Source organism: Oryx dammah, unplaced genomic scaffold, assembly GCF_014754425.2.
Source record: "Oryx dammah isolate SB20612 unplaced genomic scaffold, SCBI_Odam_1.1 HiC_scaffold_24, whole genome shotgun sequence".
In the NCBI taxonomy this organism is placed as follows: Eukaryota; Metazoa; Chordata; class Mammalia; order Artiodactyla; family Bovidae; genus Oryx; species Oryx dammah.
Window position 1 is genome coordinate 16,302,812 of NW_024070208.1, and position 23,753 is coordinate 16,326,564.

The 23,753-nt window shown below is 39.8% G+C and overlaps 1 protein-coding gene across 1 annotated transcript in view; it reads right to left on the bottom strand.

The window, feature by feature from the left end:
- CPB2 (carboxypeptidase B2) overlaps positions 1-23,753 on the bottom strand; it is a 58,958-nt gene that overhangs the window by 10,860 nt on the left and 24,345 nt on the right. Inside the window, exons 5-8 of the mRNA XM_040267237.1 lie at positions 21,365-21,466; positions 19,155-19,259; positions 11,025-11,135; positions 8,254-8,347 (exon numbers count right to left, since the gene is read on the bottom strand). Coding sequence (XP_040123171.1) covers positions 8,254-8,347; positions 11,025-11,135; positions 19,155-19,259; positions 21,365-21,466 — 412 coding nt within the window. The remainder of the gene's footprint in view (positions 1-8,253; positions 8,348-11,024; positions 11,136-19,154; positions 19,260-21,364; positions 21,467-23,753) is intronic.

The window sequence follows — 23,753 nt, forward strand, 5'->3', positions numbered from 1 at the left end:
CTCCTGGAGTCTACCCAAATCCATGTCCATTGAGTCGGTGATGCCATCCAGCCATCTCATCCTCTGTCGTCCCCTTCTCCTCCTGCCCTCAATCTTTCTCAGCGTCAGAGTCTTTTCAAATAGGTGAGAAAGAGTAGAATTCTTGTACATGTCCTAATAGGCAAAACGATATTGAATTTTTAAAAACCTATCTATACTTTAATTTCTTTTATCTATTAAATGGAAAAATCATAAAATGCTTTGCCCAGTGCCTGGCATATATGGAGTGTTCAGTAACTATTGTTTATCATCATTGTCGTCATCGTCACATGGACTGGGACACAGAGAAGGCCAGCGTGCATTGCAGAGATGAGATGAGCAGAGAAAGGACCACTGAGTCCCCTAAGGTGCTCCAGGCCCAGTTTCAGTCTGTTTCCAACGTCTGCCTGAATCCTGGTCCTTGGCTTCCATTATCCTTACAGAGTCTGCCTTTCTTACTTAAGCTTGCTTCATTTTCCTCCTTTTAATGCAACAGAAACAAACTTAATGTTTGTTAAACATTCCCCTCGCACCCAAGGAAATGTTGTGCTCAGGTCTTTCCAAATATTTGTGTTAGTTTTTAATCAATAATGTCATTGGAAAAACCATTTTTGATAGTTGTTACCTTTGAATACTTTTATTTAACCCTAAAGGTACAAGTTTATCATTTCAAATGTAATCAACATAAAAATGACTCGTGAGATAATTTGTGTTACTTTTTCATTGGAAGAGTCTGGTGTATATTTCACTTTCATTGCACCTCTCAGTTTGGACAAGTCATATTTCCAGTGTTCCATGCCCACATGTGGCTAGAGGCTACTGTAATGAACAGTGTCGCCTCAGATTCTCATTTTGTGACTGTCATTCTAGAGATTTCAAACTTTTGTTTGAAAGAGCCATCTAGAGTCAATCTGTGTTTCAGATTCTGTTTTGCCTTTAAATAGGGATGTTAATATGGACAAGCCACTTCATCTCTCTCAGCCCAAATGCTTCATTTGCACCAAGAGGTGCTTGGTCTTCCAGGTCCCTTTATGTTCAATCATTCTTTGATCTATAAAACGTGGGATCAAAAAATACCTGGAATAGCAAACTCATTGAGACAAAAAGTCAGTTAGAAACCACCAGGGGGTCCCATGGGTGGTGAACAAGAAACTATTGCTTAACGGTTTTAGAATTTCTGTTTGGGATGATGAAAAATTTGGGGAACAGATGTTGGTCATGGTTGCAAAAGATTGGGAATGCACTCAAAGTTACTGAACTATAGTTTTTAATGGTTGAAGTAGCAAAATTTTTATGTTATATATGTTTTACGATGATTAGAAAAATTAAAAGGCCATATGGCCTCTAGGAAAAGAAATGAAATACTTTCCATCACACAACAGTTGCAAAAACCTTGTAGTTTAACTTAACATTTCAGAAAATGAGTAGAGTTGTTAAAAGAAGTTTGAGACCAGTTCAGTTCAGTTCAGTTGCTCAGTCATGTCCGACTCTTTGCAACCTCATGAATTGCAGCACGCCAGGCCTCCCTGTCCATCACTAACTCCCGGAGTTCATTCAAATTCACGTCCATCAAGTCAGTGATGCCATCCAGCCATCTCATCCTCTGTCGTCCCCTTCTCCTCCTGCCCACAATCCCTCCCAGCATCAGAGTATTTTCCAATGAGTCAGCACTTCGCATGAGGTGGCCAAAGTATTGGAATTTTAGCTTCAGCCTCATTCCTTCCAAGAACACCCAGGACTGATCTCCTTTAGGATGGACTGGTTGGATCTCCTTGCAGTCCAAGGGACTCTCAAGAGTCTTCTCCAACATCACAGTTCAAAAGTATCAATTCTTCGGTGCTCAGCTTTCTTCACAGTCCAACTCTCACATCCATACATGACCACTGGAAAAACCATAGCCTTGACTAGACAGACCTTTGTTGGCAAAGTAATGTCTCTGCTTTTTAATATGCCATCTAGGTTGATCATAACTTTCCTTCCAAGGAGTAAGCGTCTTTTAATTTCATGGCTGCAATCACCATCTGCAGTGATTTTGGAGCCCAAAAAAATAAAGTCTGACACTGTTTCCACTGTTCCCCCATCAATTTCCCATGAAGTGATGGGACCAGATGCCATGATCTTCGTTTTCTGAATGTTGAGCTTTAAGCCAACTTTTTCACTCACCTCTTTCCCTTTCATCAAGAGGCTTTTTAGTTCCTCTTCACTTTCTGCCATAAGGCTGGTGTCATCTGCATATTTGAGGTTATTGATATTTCTCCTAGCAATCTTGATTCCAGCTTGTGCTTCTTCCAGCCTAGCATTTCTCATGATGTACTCTGCATATGAGTTAAATAAGCAGGGTGACAATATATAGCCTTGATGTACTCCTTTTCCTATTTGGAACCAGTCAAGCCCACTTGACTTCACATTCCATGTCCAGTTCTAACTGTTGCTTCCTGACCTGCATATAGGTTTCTCAAGAGGCAGGTCAGGTGGTCTGGTATTGCCATCTCTTTCAGAATTTTCCACAGTTTATTGTGACCCACACAGTCAAAGGCTTTGGCATAGTCAATAAAGCAGAAATAGATGTTTTTCCGGAACTCTCTTGCTTTTTCCATGATCCAGCAGATGTTGGCAATTTGATCTCTGGTTCCTCTGCCTTTTCTAAAACCAGCTTGAACATCAGGAAGTTCACGGTTCACGTATTGCTGAAGCCTGGCTTGGAGAATTTTGAGCATTACTTTACTAGCATGTGAGATGAGTGCAATTGTGTGGTAGTTTGAGCATTCTTTGGCATTTCCTTTCTTTGGGATTGGAATGAAAACTGATCTTTTCCAGTCCTGTGGCCACTGCTGAGTTTTCCAAGTTTGCTGGCATATTGAGTGCAACACTTTCACAGCATCATCTTTCAGGATTTGAAAGAGCTCAACTGGAATTCCATCACCTCCACTAGCTTTATTCGTAGTGATGCTTTCTAAGGCCCACTTGACTTCACATTCCAGGATGTCTGGTTCTAGGTGAGTGATCACACCATCGTGATTATCTGGGTCGTGAAGATCAGAAAATGAGTAGTTAAAAGAAGTTTGAGACCAGAGATCCTTACAAACACCCGCTGTTGGAGACTGAATTCTTCTCTCCCCGTGTGTGTGTGCTAAATCGCTTCAGTCATGTCAGACTCTGTGACCCTATAGACTGTGGCCCAGCTGGCTCCTCTGTCCATGGGATTCTCTAGGCAAGAACACTGGAGTGGGTAGCCATGCCCCCCTTCGGGGGATCCTCCTGACCCAGGGGTCGAACCCAAGTCTCTTATGACTCCTGCTTTGGCAGGCAGGTTCTTTACTACTAGCACCACCTGGGAAGCCCCACTCTACCCTCAATTCCTGTGTTGAAGCCATAAGATGTCATGTGTTATATTTGGAGATAGGGCCTTAAAGGAGGTGATAAAACCATAAAAGTGAGGCCCTGATCTACCACAACTGGCATCCTTATAAGAGGAAAGGAACACCAGTATGCACACAGTGAAAAGGCTGTGTAAGGACACAGCAAGAATGAAGCCATCTGCCTGCCATGGAGAGAAGCCCCAAGAGAAACCCACCCTGTTGATAACCTTGATCTTGGACTTACAACCTCCAGAACTACAAGAAATACATTTCTCTTGTTTGAGCCTTCCACCCTGTGATATTTTGTTATGGCAGCCCAAGCAGACTAAGATATCCCTACCTCTATTTCCGTACTCCAAGGCCAAATTTGCCTGTTACTCCAGGTGTTTCTTGACTTCCTACTTTTGCATTCCAGTCCCCTATAATGAAAAGGACATCTTTTTTGGGTGTTAGTTCTAAAAGGTCTTGTAGGTTTTCATAAAACCGTTCAACTTCAGCTTCTTCAGCATTACTGATTGGGGCATAGGCTGGATTACTATGATATTGAATGGTTTGCCTTGGAAATGAACAGAGATCATTCTGTCATGTTTGAGATTGCATCCAAGTACTGCATTTCAGACTCTTTTGTTGACCATGATGGCTACTCCATTTCTTCTAAGGGATTCCTGCCCGCAGTACTAGATATAATGGTCATCTGAGTTAAATTCACCCATTCCAGTCCATTTTAGTTCGCTGATTCCTAGAATGTTGACATTCACTCTTGCCATCTCCTGTTTGACCACTTCCAATTTGCCTTGATTCATGGACCTGACATTCCAGGTTCCTATGCAATATTGCTCTTTACAGCATCAGACCTTGCTTCTATCACCAGTCACATCCACAGCTGGATATTGCTTTTGCTTTGCCTCCATCCCTTCATTCTTTTCTGGAGTTATTTCTCTGCTGATCTCCAGTAGCATATTGGAAACTTACTGACCTGGGGAGTTCTTCTTTCAGTACCCTATCATTTTGCCTTTTAATACTGTTCATGGGGTTCTCAAGACAAGAATACTGAAGTGGTTTGCCATTCCCTTCCCAGTGGACCACATTCTGTCAGACATCTCCACCATGACCCGTCCATCTTGGGTGGCCCCACACGGATGGCTTAGTTTCATTGAGTTAGACAAGGCTATGGTCTGTGTGATCAGATTGGCTATATTGTCACCCTGCTTATTTAACTTCTATGCAGAGTACATCATGAGAAATGCTGGGCTGGAAGAACACAGGCTGGAATCAAGATTGCCGGAAGAAATATCAATAACCTCAGATATGCAGATGACACCACCCTTATGGTAGAAAGTGAAGAGGAACTAAAAAGCCTCTTGAAGAAAGGGAAAGAGGAGAGTGAAAAAGTTGGCTTAAAGCTCAACATTCAGAAAACTAAGATCATGGCATCCAGTCCCATCACTTCCTGGGAAATAGATGGGGAAAGTGTCAGACTTTACTTTTTTGGGCTCCAAAATCACTGCAGATGGTGATTGCAGCCATGAAATTAAAAGATGCTTACTCTTTGGAAGGAAAGTTATGACCAACCTAGATAGCATATTAAAAAGCAGAGACATTACTTTGCCAACAAAGGTCCGTCTAGTCAAGGCTATGGTTTTTCCAGTGGTCATGTATGGATGTGAGAGTTGGACTATGAAGAAAGCTGAGGGCTGAAGAATTGATACTTTTGAACTGTGATGTTGGAGAAGGAAACCTCTTGAGAGTCCCTTGGATGGCAAGGAGATCCAACCAGTCCATTCTAAAGGAGATCAGTCCTGGGTATTCACTGGAAAGACTGATGCTAAAACTGAATCCCAGTACTTTGGCCACCTCATGTGAAGACTTGACTCATTGGAAAAGATTCTGATGCTGGGAGGGATTGGGGGCAGGGGGAGAAGGGGACAACAGAGGATAAGATGGCTGGATGGCATCACTGACTCGATGGACATGAGTTTGAGTGAACTCCGGGAGTTGGTGATGGACAGGGAGGCCTGGCGTGGTGCGATTCATGGGGTTGCAAAGAGTTGGACACGACTGAGTGACTGAACTGACTGACTGAACTGACCTCTATTTCCAGCTCCCACACAAACACACACACATATACACAATTTTAATACAGAGGAAAGATAAAATGAACATAAAATGAGTAAGTAGGCTTTGCAGGACAGTGATGGAGACACAGATATAGAGAACAGACTTTAGGACATGATTGGGGGTAGGAGGAAGGAGAGGGTGGGATGTATGGAGAGAGTAGCTTGGAAACCTACATTATTATATGTGAAATAGATAGCCCATGGGAACTCACAACGGGGCTCTGTAACAACCTAGAGGGGTGGGATGGGGAGGAAGGTGGGAGGGAGGTTCAAGAGGGAGGAAACATATGTACCTATGGCTGATTCATGTTGTTGTTTGGCAGAAACCAACCAAACCAATTGAATTACTGTTAAGCAATTCAATCAAATATAAAAAACAATTTAAAAATAGGCTTGATATTATCATTTCCTGTTCCTATGTGAGGTGCTCTTTCAGATTCTTTACAAAGTATTATAAAGGCACATTCTATTAATAGTTGTAGGGACAAGGAAGAGATAAAATTTAATTCTTTTTTTTTCTCATTGCCTTGCTCACAAAGTACTGAAGAGATGCTGGGGCACTCAGCAAAAAAAAAAAAAAAAAAAGAGTTCCTTACTGTTATATTTTGTTTTATTTGGAAAACCCTCTTATCTATATTATTGCTGCTTCTGTTCCTGCTTTTAACTCTTGTGACATATAGTAATACAACCACAGGCCTAATCAGGGGTCTGAGATATTTTTTCATGACAATAACAGAAGATATTTTGACTACTTGGTTATTCACATTAGGTAACATTGGTTTCACCATAAAAAAACATTAGGTAAAACAGAGTAGTAAAAAAAAAAGAAAGAAAGAAAAAACCTTGCAGATAAAAGAAGTTTCAAAAAGGAACTTATATTTGAAGAGTGATTGTCAGACTCAGAAGAATTTCAGCAAATTTGAAGCCAGGCAGCCTGGCTTTATATCTCAGCTCTGCCGCCTCCTAGCTCTGTGCTCTTGAGCAACGGACTTAACCTTTTCAAGTCTGGGTTTCTTCATCAGTGATGCATAGATAATGAAACCCAGGGGATGAAGTATATAAACTACTCACCACTTAGCAACTGTCAGCTCTGTTTATTCAGAGGCCTTTGATAATTAGCTGCTGCTTCTCTGACTCCCTCCCCAGTTATCACTGCCCATGGGGGTCTTTATGCTTCGGTGGGCACTTTTATTGGCTAATCTTAATGATGGCTTTTACAAGGAAACCACTAAATGATTCCCTTGCGCCTGAGGCAGGATCAGCTATTATTTCCTGTGTTTTCTTACTATGTCTGTGGCTTTCCTAGAACAACTTACTTCATGCACAGATTCATTTGAATAACTCTCTGAGACCTGCTCTGTGTGCCAGGTACTGAGCTAGGTAATGGATAATTGTCCCTACCCTCATGGAGTTTCTGACTGAAGAGGGAAGAGGAAATCAAGAAAAAAGTACTCTACTGTGAAGTTTTCGTATCTATTAGGTTGGCCAAAAAGTTCATTCAGGTTTGTCCTTAAGCTCTTACTCAAAGGAACTTTTTGGCCAACCCGATACATTGTGACGATGATGAAATTATAAGTTTTCACTTGGGTTTCCCAGGCGGCACTAGTGGTAAAGAACCCACCTGCCAGCACAGGAGACATAACAGACATGGGTTCGATCCCTGGGTCGGGAAGATCCCCTGGAACAGGAAATGGCAACCCACTCCAGGATTCTTGCCTGGAGAATCCCATGGACAGAGGAGCCTGGTGGGCTGCAGTCCGTGAGGTTGCAGAGTCAGACACGACTGAAGCAGCTTAGCAGGCAGCACTTCTTTTCTGAAGGAAATACAGAGGACCATGCAGCTATGACTGCGTACGGCAAAGGAATGGGAAGAAGAGGATATTTCCGTGGCCTCAACAGCTTTGCTCCCTCCGTATTGTCCTCATGGAGCCACATGCTCCCACTTTCAAAAATATAGATGACTCCAGCTCATTGTTTAGCTTTGTAGTTGTTTCCTAAATGTAGCAACTATGAAATATCCTTGGAGGGTGGGTCAACTAACACCTACCTCCCTGAGAGCAGACAGTGTTCCTGAAAGCCTGAGTCAGTGTTCACTGAGCACCATAGCTCACTTGAATCAAGCAACAAGGAGTTCCTACTGTGCTGAATACAAGTTTGTCTTTATGATATTCACGAAAGAAAGAACTTAAGAAGGGTAACGGTAACAGGGAACGCAAAATGTTTTGGGACTTCCCTGGCCATCCAATGCACTTCCGCTGCAAGGGGACACAGGTCTGATCCCTGGTCCTGGTCGGGAAAACAAAGATTTCACAAGCCAAACAGACAAACAACAGTTTTGCGACACTATAGAAGTAAATATTTTCCTAAACAATTGAAAATGAGAGGTACCCATCCAACTCTTGCCTTTGATATCCTCATAATGAATGCTATTGGTTTATGCAAGTAGGAAATTTAGTGGTCAATTCCTTATGACTCTAGAGAAAAAGAATTTTAGAACTTTGAAGCTAGAAAGAACCTTACAGAACTGGTCCAACTGCCTTCTTTTAAAGATGTGGCTGTTAAAACAAGGAGGACAGGGTAAGGATGTTCTGCTGATTTTCGCCAACCTTCACATCATTGCATTTAAGCAAAAAGTTTCTTATTTCAATTATTTCCTGATTCAGATAGTTCTCCCCTCTAATTAGCTTGAATTAATGGGTTTTTAGGAATACCACCTTTTAAATGAAGAGACATTGCTAGAAATTAAGCAAACAACCTACCACACCAGTGTTTGGAGGCAAAGTTCCTGTTCAGGTCTGTTCCGACGCAAGCATTTTTTTCATGTAAAGAACGATTCTTTCTCCACATTCGATCCTAAATAAACAAAACAGATTACCGGAGCATCCATGTTTGCGGTTTAGGAAAGACACCACGTTTAATGACAAAGTGGGCGGTGTCGTGTTTCTCTCCTTTAACCCCATCTCTTCACCCGGTCACTGTCTTCACAGTATTTCTTGCATGGCCCCTGTTCTATCCAGGTCTTAATTGGGTTCACTCAAACTTGAATCAAATGAAATGGTGATATTTGATGATTATTTAAAAAAAAGAGTCAGCTGGTTTTTGTAGGCTGCTTACTGGCCTTCTTGCTAAGTCTTGTTTCCTTTAATTTTATGCATTGCCATTTTCTATCTTCTGTCGTTCTAAGAAAAGTAAAGTAACTTGGTGTTTCAACTCAAAACTATGAGTCATGCATTTCTTTTTTTTTTTTTAATTGAAATGTATTTGACATACAACATTGTATAGATTAAAGACGTTCAACATGTTCATTTGATTCATTTACATATTATGATTACTACTATTGGGATAATTAGCACTTCTAACCTGTCACATTAATTCTCTCTTTTTTGTGGTGGAAACGATTAAGATCAAGTCTTTTAGCAAGTTTGATAATGATAATACAAGGTTGTTGAATCATGAGTTTCAGTGCTCTCTTTCGATTGAATTCAACATTCACTTAAAACCTACAGGAAGCAGAGATGTGAAAATACCTCTAGTTTGATGGTGCCTGTGATCGTAGTGATTCAACTCTGGTTTCTAAATGTAAAGCAAAAATACCCCATTGGGTTCTTGGGGTAATCTGGGAATTTAATCTTGTAAACAGTTGCATAGACTTTGTTTGAGTTCTGGGTTGGGATGACACGGTACCCTCTTCCCTATTCCACCAACCCTTCTGCCCAGCCTCCCAGTCTGTTTCCAACCCCAGGCCTGTGATTCTGGCAGCAACAGTTGCTCTGAGGAAACTGGGTTCTCATACTTCAGGAGTTAGTTGGCAGAGTTAAGATACAAAAGACGGTTGCAGAGTAAGACTATCTAAAGTGTGGCTGAACTCCCCTGGGAGTCCAGTGAAGGCATAAATTTATTGTAATAGCAATCTATAAATGTGACCATTTATTGAACTCCAATTTTATGTTAGATACTGTACAAGGTATTTCCCATTTACTTAGTTCAGGGTTTGCTCATTACCCCCTAAACTTTTGTTCACAGTATTCATCTTCCCTGAGATGACTTTTTCATCAATCTCCTTCACCATTCCCATCTCTTCTGCTTAAATTAACAGCTACATAAAATATCTCCTGTATAATTCCTTATGTTTCTAATCACTGCAATTATGCCCATTCCCCTGAGTCTTTAAATGTGCTATTCAAGTATGTTTTTCATATATGTTTGACTGTTTTTATAATTTTAAAAAAATTTAATTAAAAATTATTAGTAGAGTTTAGTTACTTTATGATACAGTCTTTTTCTTTTTTTTACACAAGAATTAATTTATTTCAACCAACATTAACAAGTCAGAAAATTGAAGTTTTTATATGCTTGCACTTGCACACATACACACCTATGAATAAACTCAAGAAGAAGTTTGCAGAAGTGTACAGGCCAGAGTTTTTATGTGCTCCTCATTAAATTAGAAAGGACCATACTTCATATTGCTTGAGTAATTTTACGTGAATCATGATGCTGTTGGCTTAAAATGGTTTCCTGTGTAGACAAGACTGACCAAGATACTCTTATATATATGTTTATGATTGAGTTAAAGGGTACTAGGATTAAATTTGCATATTGGTTAGCATGCAATTCTGTTCTGATGCACATTCTATTAGAATACCATTCTAATTCTTGCAATTCATGATTTTTATAAATCAAAATACCATCCATACAACTCTCAGTAAGAATGAACGGATGAGGGCACTGTGTATCAAGGCGGCTAACATCAAAAAAGAGGTAAAACCAGACCTGTGCCACTCTTGCTGGGAAAACACCCCATCACAATGAAGTAGTCTTGCCAAAAAAGCCAAACCTGCATCGTCTTAATCTTCCAGAATCCAAATATCAAGTTTCAGAAAACACAGAGGACAAAGGAACGTGTTAAACTACAACATGGCAACACAATGAGTAAATCCAGGCAGGAAACTCTCTTCTTCAGTGAAACAAATTGCAGGGAAATAGAGAAAAAGAGATATGGGGAGAGAATCTAGGGATTAAAATAAAAATAAAGGCTATAAAGCAATCACAATATATCAATCTTATTTGGATCCTGAACCAAAGAAATGAACATTTTTTAAAAAGCTGTGGTATGATCAGAAATTTAAATACTGATTAGAAATTTTATGATAGTAAATAATTATTGTTCATTTTTAGGTATAATTGTATTGCTATTTTTTAAAACCTCAGTTAGATGCATCCTGAAATATTCATTGATGAAATGATACGGTATCTGAGATTTGCTTCAAAAGGATATGGGTAAGAGAGCAGAGAGCTGGGGATACAGGTGAAAAAAGATTGGCCATGAATTGATCGTCTATGTGATAAGTACATCAGAGTTTACCATACAATTATTTCCACTCATATATGTTTGAACTTTCCCATAATGAATTAAACAAAATTTTTTTCATAATAAAACCAGTATGCTGGGATCCAGGATTCTATGAGTAATTCTGTGTATCCTGTATGCTCTAAAGGAGTGTATTTTGTTTTCTCTGCCTTCACCTACCTTTTTCCATGTGTAGTCATAACCATCCACATTAACCACTGGCATTACATAGAAATCCATGTTCTTCAGGAGATTGGTGTGCATCTTTTCTTTCCCATAGTAATAAGTTACCTACGGATTAAACCAAGTATATTTGATAACGTATCTTTTACCTCCTCCTAAACTTAGCCTGTTTCTTTTTTTAATTGAGATATAATTGACACATAATCTTGGAACAACACAGGTTTGAACTGTGTGGGTCCACTTGCAGACATTTTTTTCGATATTAAGTACTAGAGAACTACACGATCTGCAGTTCATTGAACCCACAGATGCAGAACTGTGCACAGATGGAGGGTCTACTTATAAACACATATAAACTTACGTGTGGATTTTTGAGTGTATGGAGGGTGGGTGTGCCTAACCACTGCACTGTTCAAGGGTCAACTATATTAGGTTCAGGTGTATTACCTAATGATTCAATATTTGTATATATAGTGAAGGAATCACCACAATAAGTCCAGTTAACACCATCTAGCTGACATCCACTAAACTTGGTTTATGGTGTTTTTTTTTTTTTAATTTGACATTTAGATTTGCAGATTTAACTTTCAGGCAGAGTATCAATTTCTTGAAAAGTCTAGACTTAGGGTACTATGCTGACAAGTGATAGTAAATGTCCTGGACATGGGACAACTGGTCTTCCTATTTAATGGAGTCAGAAGACGGAACTATATGTTTTCTAAAACTTCCTTCAAGAAACAGAAGAATTATTTATTAATACATAAAGCCCACCACAAAGATTTAAGGAAACAAAGCCTAGATATATTTCCACTCTTTTTATAGTAATCTCCATCAGTCACCACTTAAACTAAACTTGTCTCATTCCCAGACATGTCTAGATAATATTTTCTGCATTGTCTTATAAGTTGTGAGCTAAATTTTTGCTAGAATTGAGTGTATTTCCCAAGCATTCAGTCATTTGGCTTTAAAGTCAGTGGTAGCTTTTCCTAGGTACTGACTACGAGTTTCCTATCAGACGTCATCTGACCCTGCTCTTCTGTGCTTTAGATTCACACCCAGCTAGGGTCGCATATTTCACATGATCCAAGGACGTCCACATTCCAGTGACTAAGAAGTTAACCCCCAAATGACCAAATATAGATGCAGAAGAACCACAAAGACAAATTTCAGGTAGTTAAATGATTTCATCTGGTGACAGAGGTAAAGGAGCTGCCTGGCTAATGCAGGAGACACAGGAGCAGCGGGTTAGATCACTGGGCTGAGAAGATCCCTTGGAGAAGGATATGGCAGCCCACTCCAGTATTCTTGCCTGGGAAATCCCATGGACAGAGGAGCCTGGTGGGCTACAGTCCATGGGGTCGCGAAAGAGTCGGACACAACTTAGTGACTAAACAACAACAAAGCTTTGGCATCAATCCTTCATTTGTGGTAACATTGCTGCGTTTAAATTCGTGGATTAGTTCACAATTTTTTGCTGATTTCAACTTTACTCAAAAGACTTTGTTAAGAAACATTTTTCATTATTGGTAGAAGAAAAATGTCTCTTTAAAAAATTGAAGTATAGTTGCTGTACAATTTTATATAAGTTACAGGTGTATAATACAGGTTCACATACACCCGCAAACGAAACCATCCACAAAACAAGAAGACAGCCTACTGAATGGGAGAAAATATTTGCAAATGATATGGTCAATAAGGGGCTAATATCCAAGAAAAATGTCTCCTAAATCTTACCTTTGCTATAGGCAAACATTACCATTTTCCTTTAAATATTTAAAATACTATATCCTTATCTCCCTAGAACAACCATAATAGTCAAATTTAAATTATTTGGCATAGGAGACACTTACTAAATATGGGAGAAAGGAAAGAAAAAGTACAAGTTAATTTTTGACCCACTATAGGTCAGAAAGAAAAGCTTAATGAAAAGGAAGCAGTTTTATAGAATGAAAGAAACAATATTTTAAGTAGTTGAGCAAGTGAAATCATTCACTAGTTGAACTAGTGAAATCATTTTTATGCTACAAATTAGTAAATTTATGTTAGAGTCATTTTTTTCAATAATAATGTAGCATTCATTATCAGAAAAAAAATTAGGAGATCTCATTTTCTTTAAAATGAGAAAGTATCATTTTTATTTCTACAGTGGTTGCTGAACTTTTAATAGGTATCTCATGGTCAGTTTCTTTGTCTTTTTCAGTCTCCTTATTTTCTTCCTACTTTAGCAATGGTTGGATGGAAGTCTTTCAGCAAAAAGTTAGTCTCTGAGAGAAGATCAAATATTAGCCCGGAAATTCGTTTAATAAGCAGGGCTCCAAACAGAAGAGGTGAATGAGAGCTGAAATACAGCCTCTACTCTGTGTGTCAAGCCCTACCCTCAGGTGGGGCAGCAGCTGGAATCCCAGAGGAAGGGGACCTAATTTTTTTAAACAATTTATTGAGATATTATTCATATACTAGAAAATTCAGCATTTTAAAGTGCATAGTTCAGTGGGTTTTATATTTCACAGAATTAAGCAACCATCACCACTGTCCAATTATACGATATTTTCATCACCACCCTCATCAATGTTGCTGTTGTTCGGTCACCCAGTCGTGTCCAACTCTGTGACCCCGCGGACGGCAGCACGCCAGACCTCCCTGTCCCTCACCATCTACCAGAGTTTGCCCAAGTTCATGATCATTACATCAGTGATGCTGTCCAGCCATCTCATCCTCTGATGCCCTCTTCTCCTTCTGCCCTCAATCTTTCCCAGCATTAGAGATTTTTCCAGTGAGTTGTCTGTCCACATCAGATGACCAAAATATTGGAACTTCAGCTTCAGCATCAGTCCTTCCAGTGAATATTCAGGGTTGATCTCCCTTAAGATTGACTGGTTTCATCTCCTTGCTGTCCAAGGGACTTTCAGGAGTCTTCTCCAGCACCACAGTTAGAAATCATCAATTCTTTGGCATTCTGCCTTCTTTACGGTCCAGCTCTCACAATCCCCATCAATACCAAAAACTCCCTTTAGGAGTTACCCCTTTCTCCCTTCTCTTTCCCCAGCTTCTGCCAACCATTAATCAACTTTCTGTCTCTGTACATTTGCCCATTCTAGACATTTCATGTAAGTGGAATAATAAAATATATGGCTTTTTCTGTCTGACTTCTATTTCTTAGCAAAATGTTTTCAAGATTCATCCATGTTATAGCCTGAATCAGTACTTCATTCCTTCTCGTTGCTGAATGGTATTCCATTATAAGGATATGCCACATTTTATTTGTCTACTCATAAGCTGATGGACATTTGGATTGTTTCCACTTTTTTTTTTCCAATGTTTTGGCTGCAGCATGCAGCATATGGGATCTTATTTCCCCAAACAGGGACTGAATGGTGCCCTTCTGCTTTAAAAGCATGGAGTCTTAAGCACTGGACTGCCAGGGAAGACCTTGTTTCCAGTTTAGGACTTATGAATAGTGTTGCTATGAACATTTGTAAACATATGTGTTCAAATCTCTTGGCTGTATACCTGAGCAGAATTGCTGGGTCAAATGGTAACTCTATGCTCAAACTTTTGAGGAACTGTCAAACTGTTTTCTAACATGGTTGCACCATTTTATGATCCCAACAGCAATGGATGAGAGTTCCAGTTTTTCCACACTCTTACCAATATTTGTTATTTGCTATTTAAAAAATTTTGCTGTCCTATAGGGTAGGAGGGCTTCCCTTGTGGCTCAGCTGGTAAAGAATCCGCCTGCAATGCAGGAGGCCTGGGTTTGATCCCTGGCTTGGAAAGATCCCCTGGAGAAGGGAATGGCTACCCACTCCAGTATTCTGGCCTGGAGAATTCCATGGGCTGTATAGTCCATGGGGCTGCAAAGAGTTGGACACAACTGAGCGACTTTTACTTCACTTCACTTCATTGGGTAGAAAGTGGTATCTCTTTGTGGTTTTGACTCACATTTCCCTAACGACTAATGCTGTTGAGCATCTCTTCATATGCTTATTGACTATTTGTACATCTTCTCTGAGAATTGTCTTTTCAGATATTTTGCCCATTTAAAAACTAGATTATTTATCTTTGCATTGTTTATTTGTTAAAGTTATTTATATATTTTGGATATGAGTCCCTCATCATTTATAATTTGCAAAGATTTTCTCCCATTCCATGAGTTGTCTTTTAGCTTTCTTGATAGTGTCCTTTGAAAAGCAGAAAGGTTTTTATGCCATTCTCCCAAATTCTGATAGAGTCTCATTTATCTCTTTTTTCTTTGGTTGCTATGCTCTTGGTGTCAGATCTAGTAGTTTGTTGCCTAATCCAAAATCACAAAGATTCACTACTTCTAAGTTTTCTTCTAAGATTTTTGTAATTGTAGCTTTTAAACTTAGGTGTCTGACCCACTTTTAGTCAATACTTGCATATGGTGTGAGATAGGAGTCCAGATTCTTTTTTTTTTGGCATATGGGGAGCTGATTGTTTCAGCAATGAATGCCCCCTTTTGATTCTGCACAAAGGCACCACCTGGACTGATGGTGAGCCTCTTCAGGTCTTCGATTAAAGAAGATGACAGTCCAGAGCAAGTGGGAATTGGTGACAATCTGTGGAGCAACAGCAGAATGAAACCAGTGCCTCAGGGGAGAGGATTAGGAAAGGGAGAGTAGAGAGAAACTGCAATAAGGAGACTTCTTAATGCCTGTAAGTGGAGATGTGGGCCCCAATGGAAGGATGACCTGAATGGATTAGTCAGGTAACTAATCGGGATCCTCAGGACCCAGGGTATTTTTCTGATTGGCCAAGGGAACTTGGTAATGGGGCCACCTGTGTTTCCTTCAGGCATGTGGGGATTAAGGGTAGGGTTATATACATAGACATAGAAAATAAACTAGTGGTTACCAAAGGGGAAGTTGGGGAAGAACAAATTGGCAGTTTGGGATTAACATATACACACTGCTGCTGCTGCTGCTGCTAAGTCATTTCAGTCGTGTCCGACTCTGTGCGACCCCATAGTCGGCAGCCCACCAGGCTCCTCCATCCCTGGGATTCTCCAGGCAAGAACACTGGAGTGGGTTGCCATTTCCTTCTTCAATGCATGAAAGTGAAAAGTGAAAGGGAAGTCGCTCAGTCGTATCCGACTCTTAGCGACCCCATGGGCTGCAGCCTTCCAGGATACCCCATCCGTGGGATTTTCCAGGCAAGAGTACTGGAGGGGAGTACCATTGCCTTCTCTGAACATATACACACTACTATATATAAAATAGATAACAAAGATCTACTGTATAGCACAGGAAACTATACTCAATATTTTCTAATAATCTATAAGGGAAAATAATCTGAAAAAAAAATGCATATAAAACTGATTCACTTCTCTGTGCATCTGAAACTCACACAACATTGTAAATCAACTATGCTTCAATAAAAAAAAAAAGGGGGTTGGAGGGGCTTCCCTGGTTGTCCACCAACCAAGACTCTACACTTGTAATGCAGGGGGCCCAGGTTCGATCCCTGGCTAGAAAACTAGATTCCACGTGCTGCAACTAAGAGCTGACCTGCCACAACTGAAAAGAAAAAAAAAACAAAACCCTGCACACCAAAACTAAAGATCCCAAGTGCAGCAACTAAGACCCAACGCAGCCAAATAAATACATAATCAGAATATTTTTAAATAAATAAAACCAAATGGTTAAAGTCATATATTTCGCTGAAAAAAACCTACCTAAAATAAATAAAATATAAAACAGGGAGGGATAGTGAACCAATGAAGTTGCTCAGTCGTGTCCGAATCTTTGCAGTCCCATGGACTGTAGCCTACCAGGCTCCTCCATCCATGGAATTTTCCAGGCAAGAGTACTGGAGTGGGTTGCCATTTCCTTCTCCAGGGGATCTTCCTGACCCAGGGACTGAACCCAGCATTGTAGGCAGATGCTTTACCATCTGAGCTACCAGGGCAAAATCAATATTCTTAATTAACTTTGTGAATGATGTTGTTACTTATAAAAATATTTTCATATCTGTCATTTATCCAGTTATTTATACTTCAAAAGTATGCCATCTAGATATTTAATCATGATCCTGAAGTCATGTAACCTCTCTCTATAAGCCTTAAAATTCTGATTTGGTGTATTTTAACTGTGTTGAAAGACACAATTTTTTAAAATAACATTTTCAACCAAGTTGAACATGTTCATGAATCTAATTCTTTACTATGAATTTAATCTGTGTATCACGGGGCTCTCCAAGCATATGATTTCTGATGAGGTTTCACAGTAATCTATAAATATATTTACAGTTGTGGTTCTATATCTAGTGAATGAATCACTCAGTGAGGATGATTGCTATAGAAATAATGTCTGACACGCAAAGACAACACATATATGTTTGTTGATGGAATGATTCACCAGAAAGATAAGTAATATAACTGAAACCACTGTCTTGCAGTTAAAAAAGCAAAAAAACATGAATAAAAATGAGAAGCAAGGGTGGCAGAGGAGAGAGCACAAGAGCGAGTGAGCAGTTAGAGGGCAGGAGATAAAGGCTTGACTAATTCCCATCCCGTGACAGATGATCACTCAGCTCTCTTTGCCTGGGGGACACCGAAGCTTTGTCTTTCTTATAATCCTAGACAAGAATAACAATGCCTGCCAACAAGTTAACCAATAACCATCCGACAGAGAATAAATCTGTACATAAAAGCATACAAGACATTTTGAATGGAAAATTCTGAAATAAGCTATCGTGCTCATGACCATTAAAAATACAACAAAGAGCTATCCAAGTCCCAGTGTGTGGATGAATAATTTAGACCTTATCCAATGGTAAGAACCTATTTAACCCAATAGTAGGTACTGTTTAAGTCCTCTTTGGACCTCAGAGTTGTATTTCAGTTTAAACCGGCAGCATTAATTTAAATTTCCAATGCAGGAAGTGGATGTTGAGCACTGATTAAGTGGGCCAAAAAAATACAGTTATAGGGAACAGAAAAGTGACTTTTACTGTTTTCATTTGTTATATAGATTTACAATCATTATAATTTTTACTATTATGACATACTCTTTGTCTCATACATGGATCTTTTTTGATTACAAGGCCTTCTTTAGGGACAAAAGTACATACTACTATATATGGAAAAAAATAATCTGCTCTGTAATGGGGTACTTTATGTTCAATTTCTAAGAGCAGAATACGGCAAAAGATATTTGGATAATTCAAAGCAAAAGAAAAAAAATAATTGGGACTTAATTGCTTCAGTTCTTTCCTTTAGTTTGTAAATGTATTACAACTGCAGGTGTGTGTGCTCAGCTGCTCAGTCATGTCCAACTCTCTGCAATCCCAGGGACTGCAGCCTTCCAGGCTCCTCTGTCCATAGGATTTTCCAGGCAAGAATACTGGAGTGGGTGGCCATTTCCTGATACTATTTCTTAATTATGTTGCAGTGTTTGAAAAGTGTGTTAGTTACTCAGTCATCTCCAACTCATTGCAACCCCATGGACTGTACCCTGCCAGGCTCCCTCTGTCCATGGAATTCTTTGGGCAAGAATACTGAAGTGGGTACACATTCTCTTCTCCAGGTGATCTTCTCAACCGAGGGATCAAACCCAGGTCTCCTGCATTACAGGCAGATTCTTTTACCATATCAGCCACCAGGGAAGCCCTCCAGTGTTCGTGTGCTTAGTCACTCAGTCGTGTCCAACTCTTTGTGACCCCATGGATGGTAACTCACCAGGCTCCACTGTCCATGAGGATTCTCAGGCAAGAATACTGGAGTGGGTTGCCATGCCCTTCTCCAGGGGACCTTCCCAAACCAGGGATCGAACCCAGGTCTCTCACATTTCAGGGAGATCCTTTACCATCTGAGTCAGTGGGGAAGCCAGGGTTTAGTACCAGCTGGAAATGTAGAAAAGATAAGGCAGATAATCTTTAGGGTAATTTAAATGCTTAAATTCATGGTTCTCAATATGCATGAAAGTCACCTAAGAAGCATGAGATAATTGTAGATTCCCAAGTCCCAACCCCAGAGATCTCAAGTTGAGAATTCTAGGAGGTGACCTAGGAAAACGCATCTAATCAACAGGCCAGTTGAATCTACTGCACGTGGTCTTAGGCCACATCCTGAGAAGCTCTGGGCTTTAAGAGAATGTGAATACTTACAGAGCCTACAAACCACAAGCAGAAAGCAGGAGAGATCCACTCTCTGGCATGGATTCCACAGTCAATCCACATGGCATTTTTGGCCCTTTGTTCTTTTTCAGAAACCTGCTCAGAGAAAACCAAAAAACAATTAAGAAGAAGCTTCAGGATAATAACTTCCTGAATAATAGGGCTTTGATTTCATCCTTTTAGCACATCTATGAACTACACCCTGTTCTCTTCATTCCTTGGAGAATTCTTGATTTAAAATTCTTTTTATTCCTAAACAAACACCCGATGATACCAGAGCTACATGGGAAATTGCAGAAGGAGAGACCAGGGAACTAGTGCTTCAGGCCATATCTTCACACTCCAGTTAGAATGAAAGGAGCATGTGCTGGGTGGGCAGCTTTCTGTGGGAAGTGGGCACAAAGAAAGGCTTGGGAGAAGGAAGTTAGTGGTATCCAAGACAACTTTGGACTCCCTCACCATTTTCCCAGGGTGCACACTTTTATTTAATGTGTAGGTCATTTCCTTATTTCACACAAAAGTAAACACACATCTAACTTGACATCAATTTATTATCAACAGATCTGGGATGGAGACCTTATTCTGATTTACCATCTAGGATACTAGTGTAAGCTGCCAACTTTCTGGAATAAGAACTACCAACTTGTCTTCAATGATAGCCTTTGATGACTTTAGAAGAATTCTCACAAACACCTCTATATAAAATGAATCATCATTCATCTACTTTTAAATATTACACAACTTTAGAATACGGAGGGAAGGGAGAAGATTGTTGCAAAATCAAAGAGATATGCGGGGTTGGAATTCCAAAGCAAGAAAAAGAGAGGGTTCCATTTTTAAATTGCCATCTATACCACTCAGGGAGTTTTCTTCTTAACAAACCTGAAGTTACTGATGTCCAACAAAAAGGCAAGTGTGGAAAGCTTTGGCCACAAAAGATCAAATTGTACGAAGAGAATTTCCCAACTGATTTAATCTCCTCAACTTAAAATCCTGAGTTGTTTTGACTAGTTGCTTTATTCGACCTTCTGTTTAACTGTGCTGAACAAATTCTCCTGGTACCCATTCTGACACTGAGGAACCCTAGGGACTCACATGATGTGCACATCCTTGATTGAGACTGGGACTAAAGCTTGCAGGAAGCATGTTTTTCCAACATGTATATCAGGTCCCAGAAACACAAGTTCCAAAGAGTACATACAACAGGGCAAAAAGTAAATGTCATAGGTGGGTATGCTGTTATTACATGGATCCAGCCTAGTAGACTAACTCAGCTGCCAAGAGAACTCAATGATGCCTAGGGTCTGACTTGAGTTTGTACTGCAAGCTCTTGTCAGAACAGATTAAAACCCAGAAATCCTGACTCCAAATCTTATCTTTGGACAATCAAAAACAGCCTCACCTATCACAGTTTAGAACATGTGAGGAAACTATATGTGAATGAAATTTTACTAAATTAAATGTATTTCTCCAATAATTAAATTTTTGCAGACCTCCTTTTTAATTTTTTTTTTTTTAAGAGAAAGAGTGGTTTTAAAAACAACAACAGAACTGCAGAATTAGAAATGAACAGGCAGGAATCAGTTTGGTTTCATGGATCCCAATATTCTTCCTGTGGCCTAATTCACTGACTTTACTAAGGCCAGTTTGTTCAATTGAGACTAAATAACCAAACAGATGGTTACTGAAGCAGAAACCGTCATATCAACCCTTCTGCCAAGAATCCCAGCATTGCTCTGGTTCCTATTGTTTCCTAGTTCCTGTTGTTCAACTCCTGTTGTTCTAAAAATTATGTTAATGTCAATGTTTATTCAAAACAGATCCCTTTCCTTTTTTTGGCCTAAGTCAGTCAGTCAGTGGTGCTGCTGATAGTGGTGGTTGTGGTGGTATAAATAAAAGATGATTTGAAAGATAATCCAGACCACTCTCCTCATTTTATGAAGGTAGGCAGAAAGGTTAAATGACTTATCCATGTCACAGAGCTGATTCTAAAACTGAGGTTACTACTCTTAGATCAACACTGTAGTAACAAAGGAAAACAATTTAAAAGTAATCACCAATCACTAAAGATCTGGATATTAAAGTTGAGGATCATTTGTAATACACATATTTCCAGAACTCAAAAAAATCCAAGTAATAACAAGCACCACGGGAGAATTAATACCTCCCCAAAGTTGAAAAATCAATGACTCTTCCCATACCTTTAAAACATAAAGTGGGTACTTCTCGTATGAGGATCCAATGTGGATTTTTTCAACCATATCAGGATACCGCTCAGTCATAACCTCCATCCAAGAATAAATCTATCAAAGCAGAAACCAGTGGTCACAGAGCAAGTTCAAAGCATTTCTCTGACAAACGAAACAGATAAATTCTTCCAGGAAGGGTTATCCCTCTAGAAAAAATTTTGTGGAGATAAGAGGAACTAAAACACTTGAGGCAGGGTGTTTCTTCTGCTGCTTAGGAAAATCAATAAAATTAAACTTTTGAGAAGTATCAAGGTTTAGGGAAAGTGGAAATGTACTAAGAAACTTATGACAAAGTAGGGAAAGATCACCTTTAAAGCATAACTCCTTAAGTTATTTTTAAAGGCTGATAATGTTGAATCCTCACCTCTGTGTATGAAATCCTATTTACCATTCAAGAGTTCATTTTTATACCAGATTTTTAAAAAATATTCACTTTTCAAGAGTAACCTAAGGAAGCTCCAGGCACTGTCTTTGCACGGGATAAATGGAACTTTTTTTCCCACTGGAGACTTGTGGACTCACAACAAGGGGTGTGAAATGATGAGAAGCAAAGGGGAGAACAATCTGGAGGAAAAAAGAATCTCTTCTATCCAGGGAAGGAGTTTGATTCTAAAACTCTCTCCTAGGTGGAAGTCTAGTGGTTTGTGATTCTGACAAGATTATAGTAGAAGGAAAAAAATAAATAAATTCTAGGCCTGACTTTAGGCTAGCCCCCACTTCAAAGCAGGTGTTGAGTGGTGGAGCCTGATCATGTTTTAAAGTAGACCAACTTCTCAGGGTCCATTTAAAAACGTTTACACCTTTTGTAATGGGAATAACCAACCTTTGGCCTCATTTCTAGGAAATTTGCTGAAGGTAAATTTCAAATAGCAGTCCTACCTGACGGGAACAGGAGTACCATTTATCCTTGGGTCTTCTTACAGGAGCGTAACTAGGGCGAGTGGTATGTGTGACGGGTTGTCCTGTGCGAGAAATTAAGATGCTTCTGGAAGGTCTACCTGCTGCCAAGTACCAATGCTGTCAGTGTCTGCAGTGTGGGAAATTTAACCGTCCGCGATTTCCTCTGTTTACTGTGCTGCTCTTCTAAGGCGTGCACACATCTAAGAGAACTGCTCCAACTATTTTGTGTCACAGCACTGCCAGTTCAGTAGATTTCTTCCAACAAGGGAGGCTGTACTATTTTAATTATAGTAAGGCAGCTTTACAGAAATCTTTACATCTAATCTGCAATAATCAAGGTTACATCCTTTGAATAATGCTCTTCTTTTGCCATTTGTTTTAAGAGGTGTTTTTTGGTCATTTGTTTTTCTCCCCTACTGTAGCTTACTTAAAATTTCCTAGTGAGACTCAATGACAAAAGAAACCCCTTTTGCTCTCCAAGTGAACATGAGTGTGGACTGAAGAGCCGTGCCGAAGGGGAAGAAAGCCAGAATTTGGGGGAGCAAGATTGCCACAGTTGCCACAAACCTCTTAGAGAAGATTCAGGATGGGAAGGATGAAGATGTCCAAACTGTTTTCTGAAAGGTCATGGTGATGAAATGAATTGTGTTCCCCCTCAAATGCGTATATTAATCCCCAGTACCTTACAACATGCCTGTATTTGGAGACAGGGCCTTTAAAGTGGTAATTAAGTTGCACTGAGGTGTCAGTGAGGGGCCTAATCCAACCCGACTGGGGTTCTAATGGGAAGTGGAGACTAGAATGGACAGCGAGACTTTAGGGATGTGTGCACACTAAGAAAGGGCCATGTGAGGAGGTGGCCATCCACAAGTCAAGGAGAGGTGCCTCAGAACAAACCAGCTCTCCTAACACCTTGTTCTTGGACTTCCAACCTCCAGAACTGTGAGACAATAAATTTCTGTTGTCTACGCCACTCAATAAATGGCACTTTGTTACGACAGACTGTAGCTCAGATGGTAAAGAATCTGCCTGCAATGCAGGAGACCCAGGCTCAATCCTTGGGTCAAGAAGTTGCCCTGGAGAAGAGAATGACAACCCACTCCAGTATTCTTGCCTAGAGAATCCCATGGACAGAGGAGCCTGGTGGGCTATGGTCCATGGTATTGCAGAGAGTCGAACACGACTGAAGGACTAACACTACTACCATGGCTAATTAATACTGTTTTCCTCTCATGTCTTTACAACTCTTTCCTGAGGAGAGGGTAGGAAAAAAAAAAACAAAAAAACCTCTTTGAACAAAATATTTAAAATATACCAAAAAAATACTCTTTTTAAATGTTCATATCCTTTATTTATTTATTTAGGCTGCACTACACAGCTTGTGGGATCTTAATTCCCTGACCAGGGATTGAACCTAGGCCCTTGGCACTGAACGCAAGGA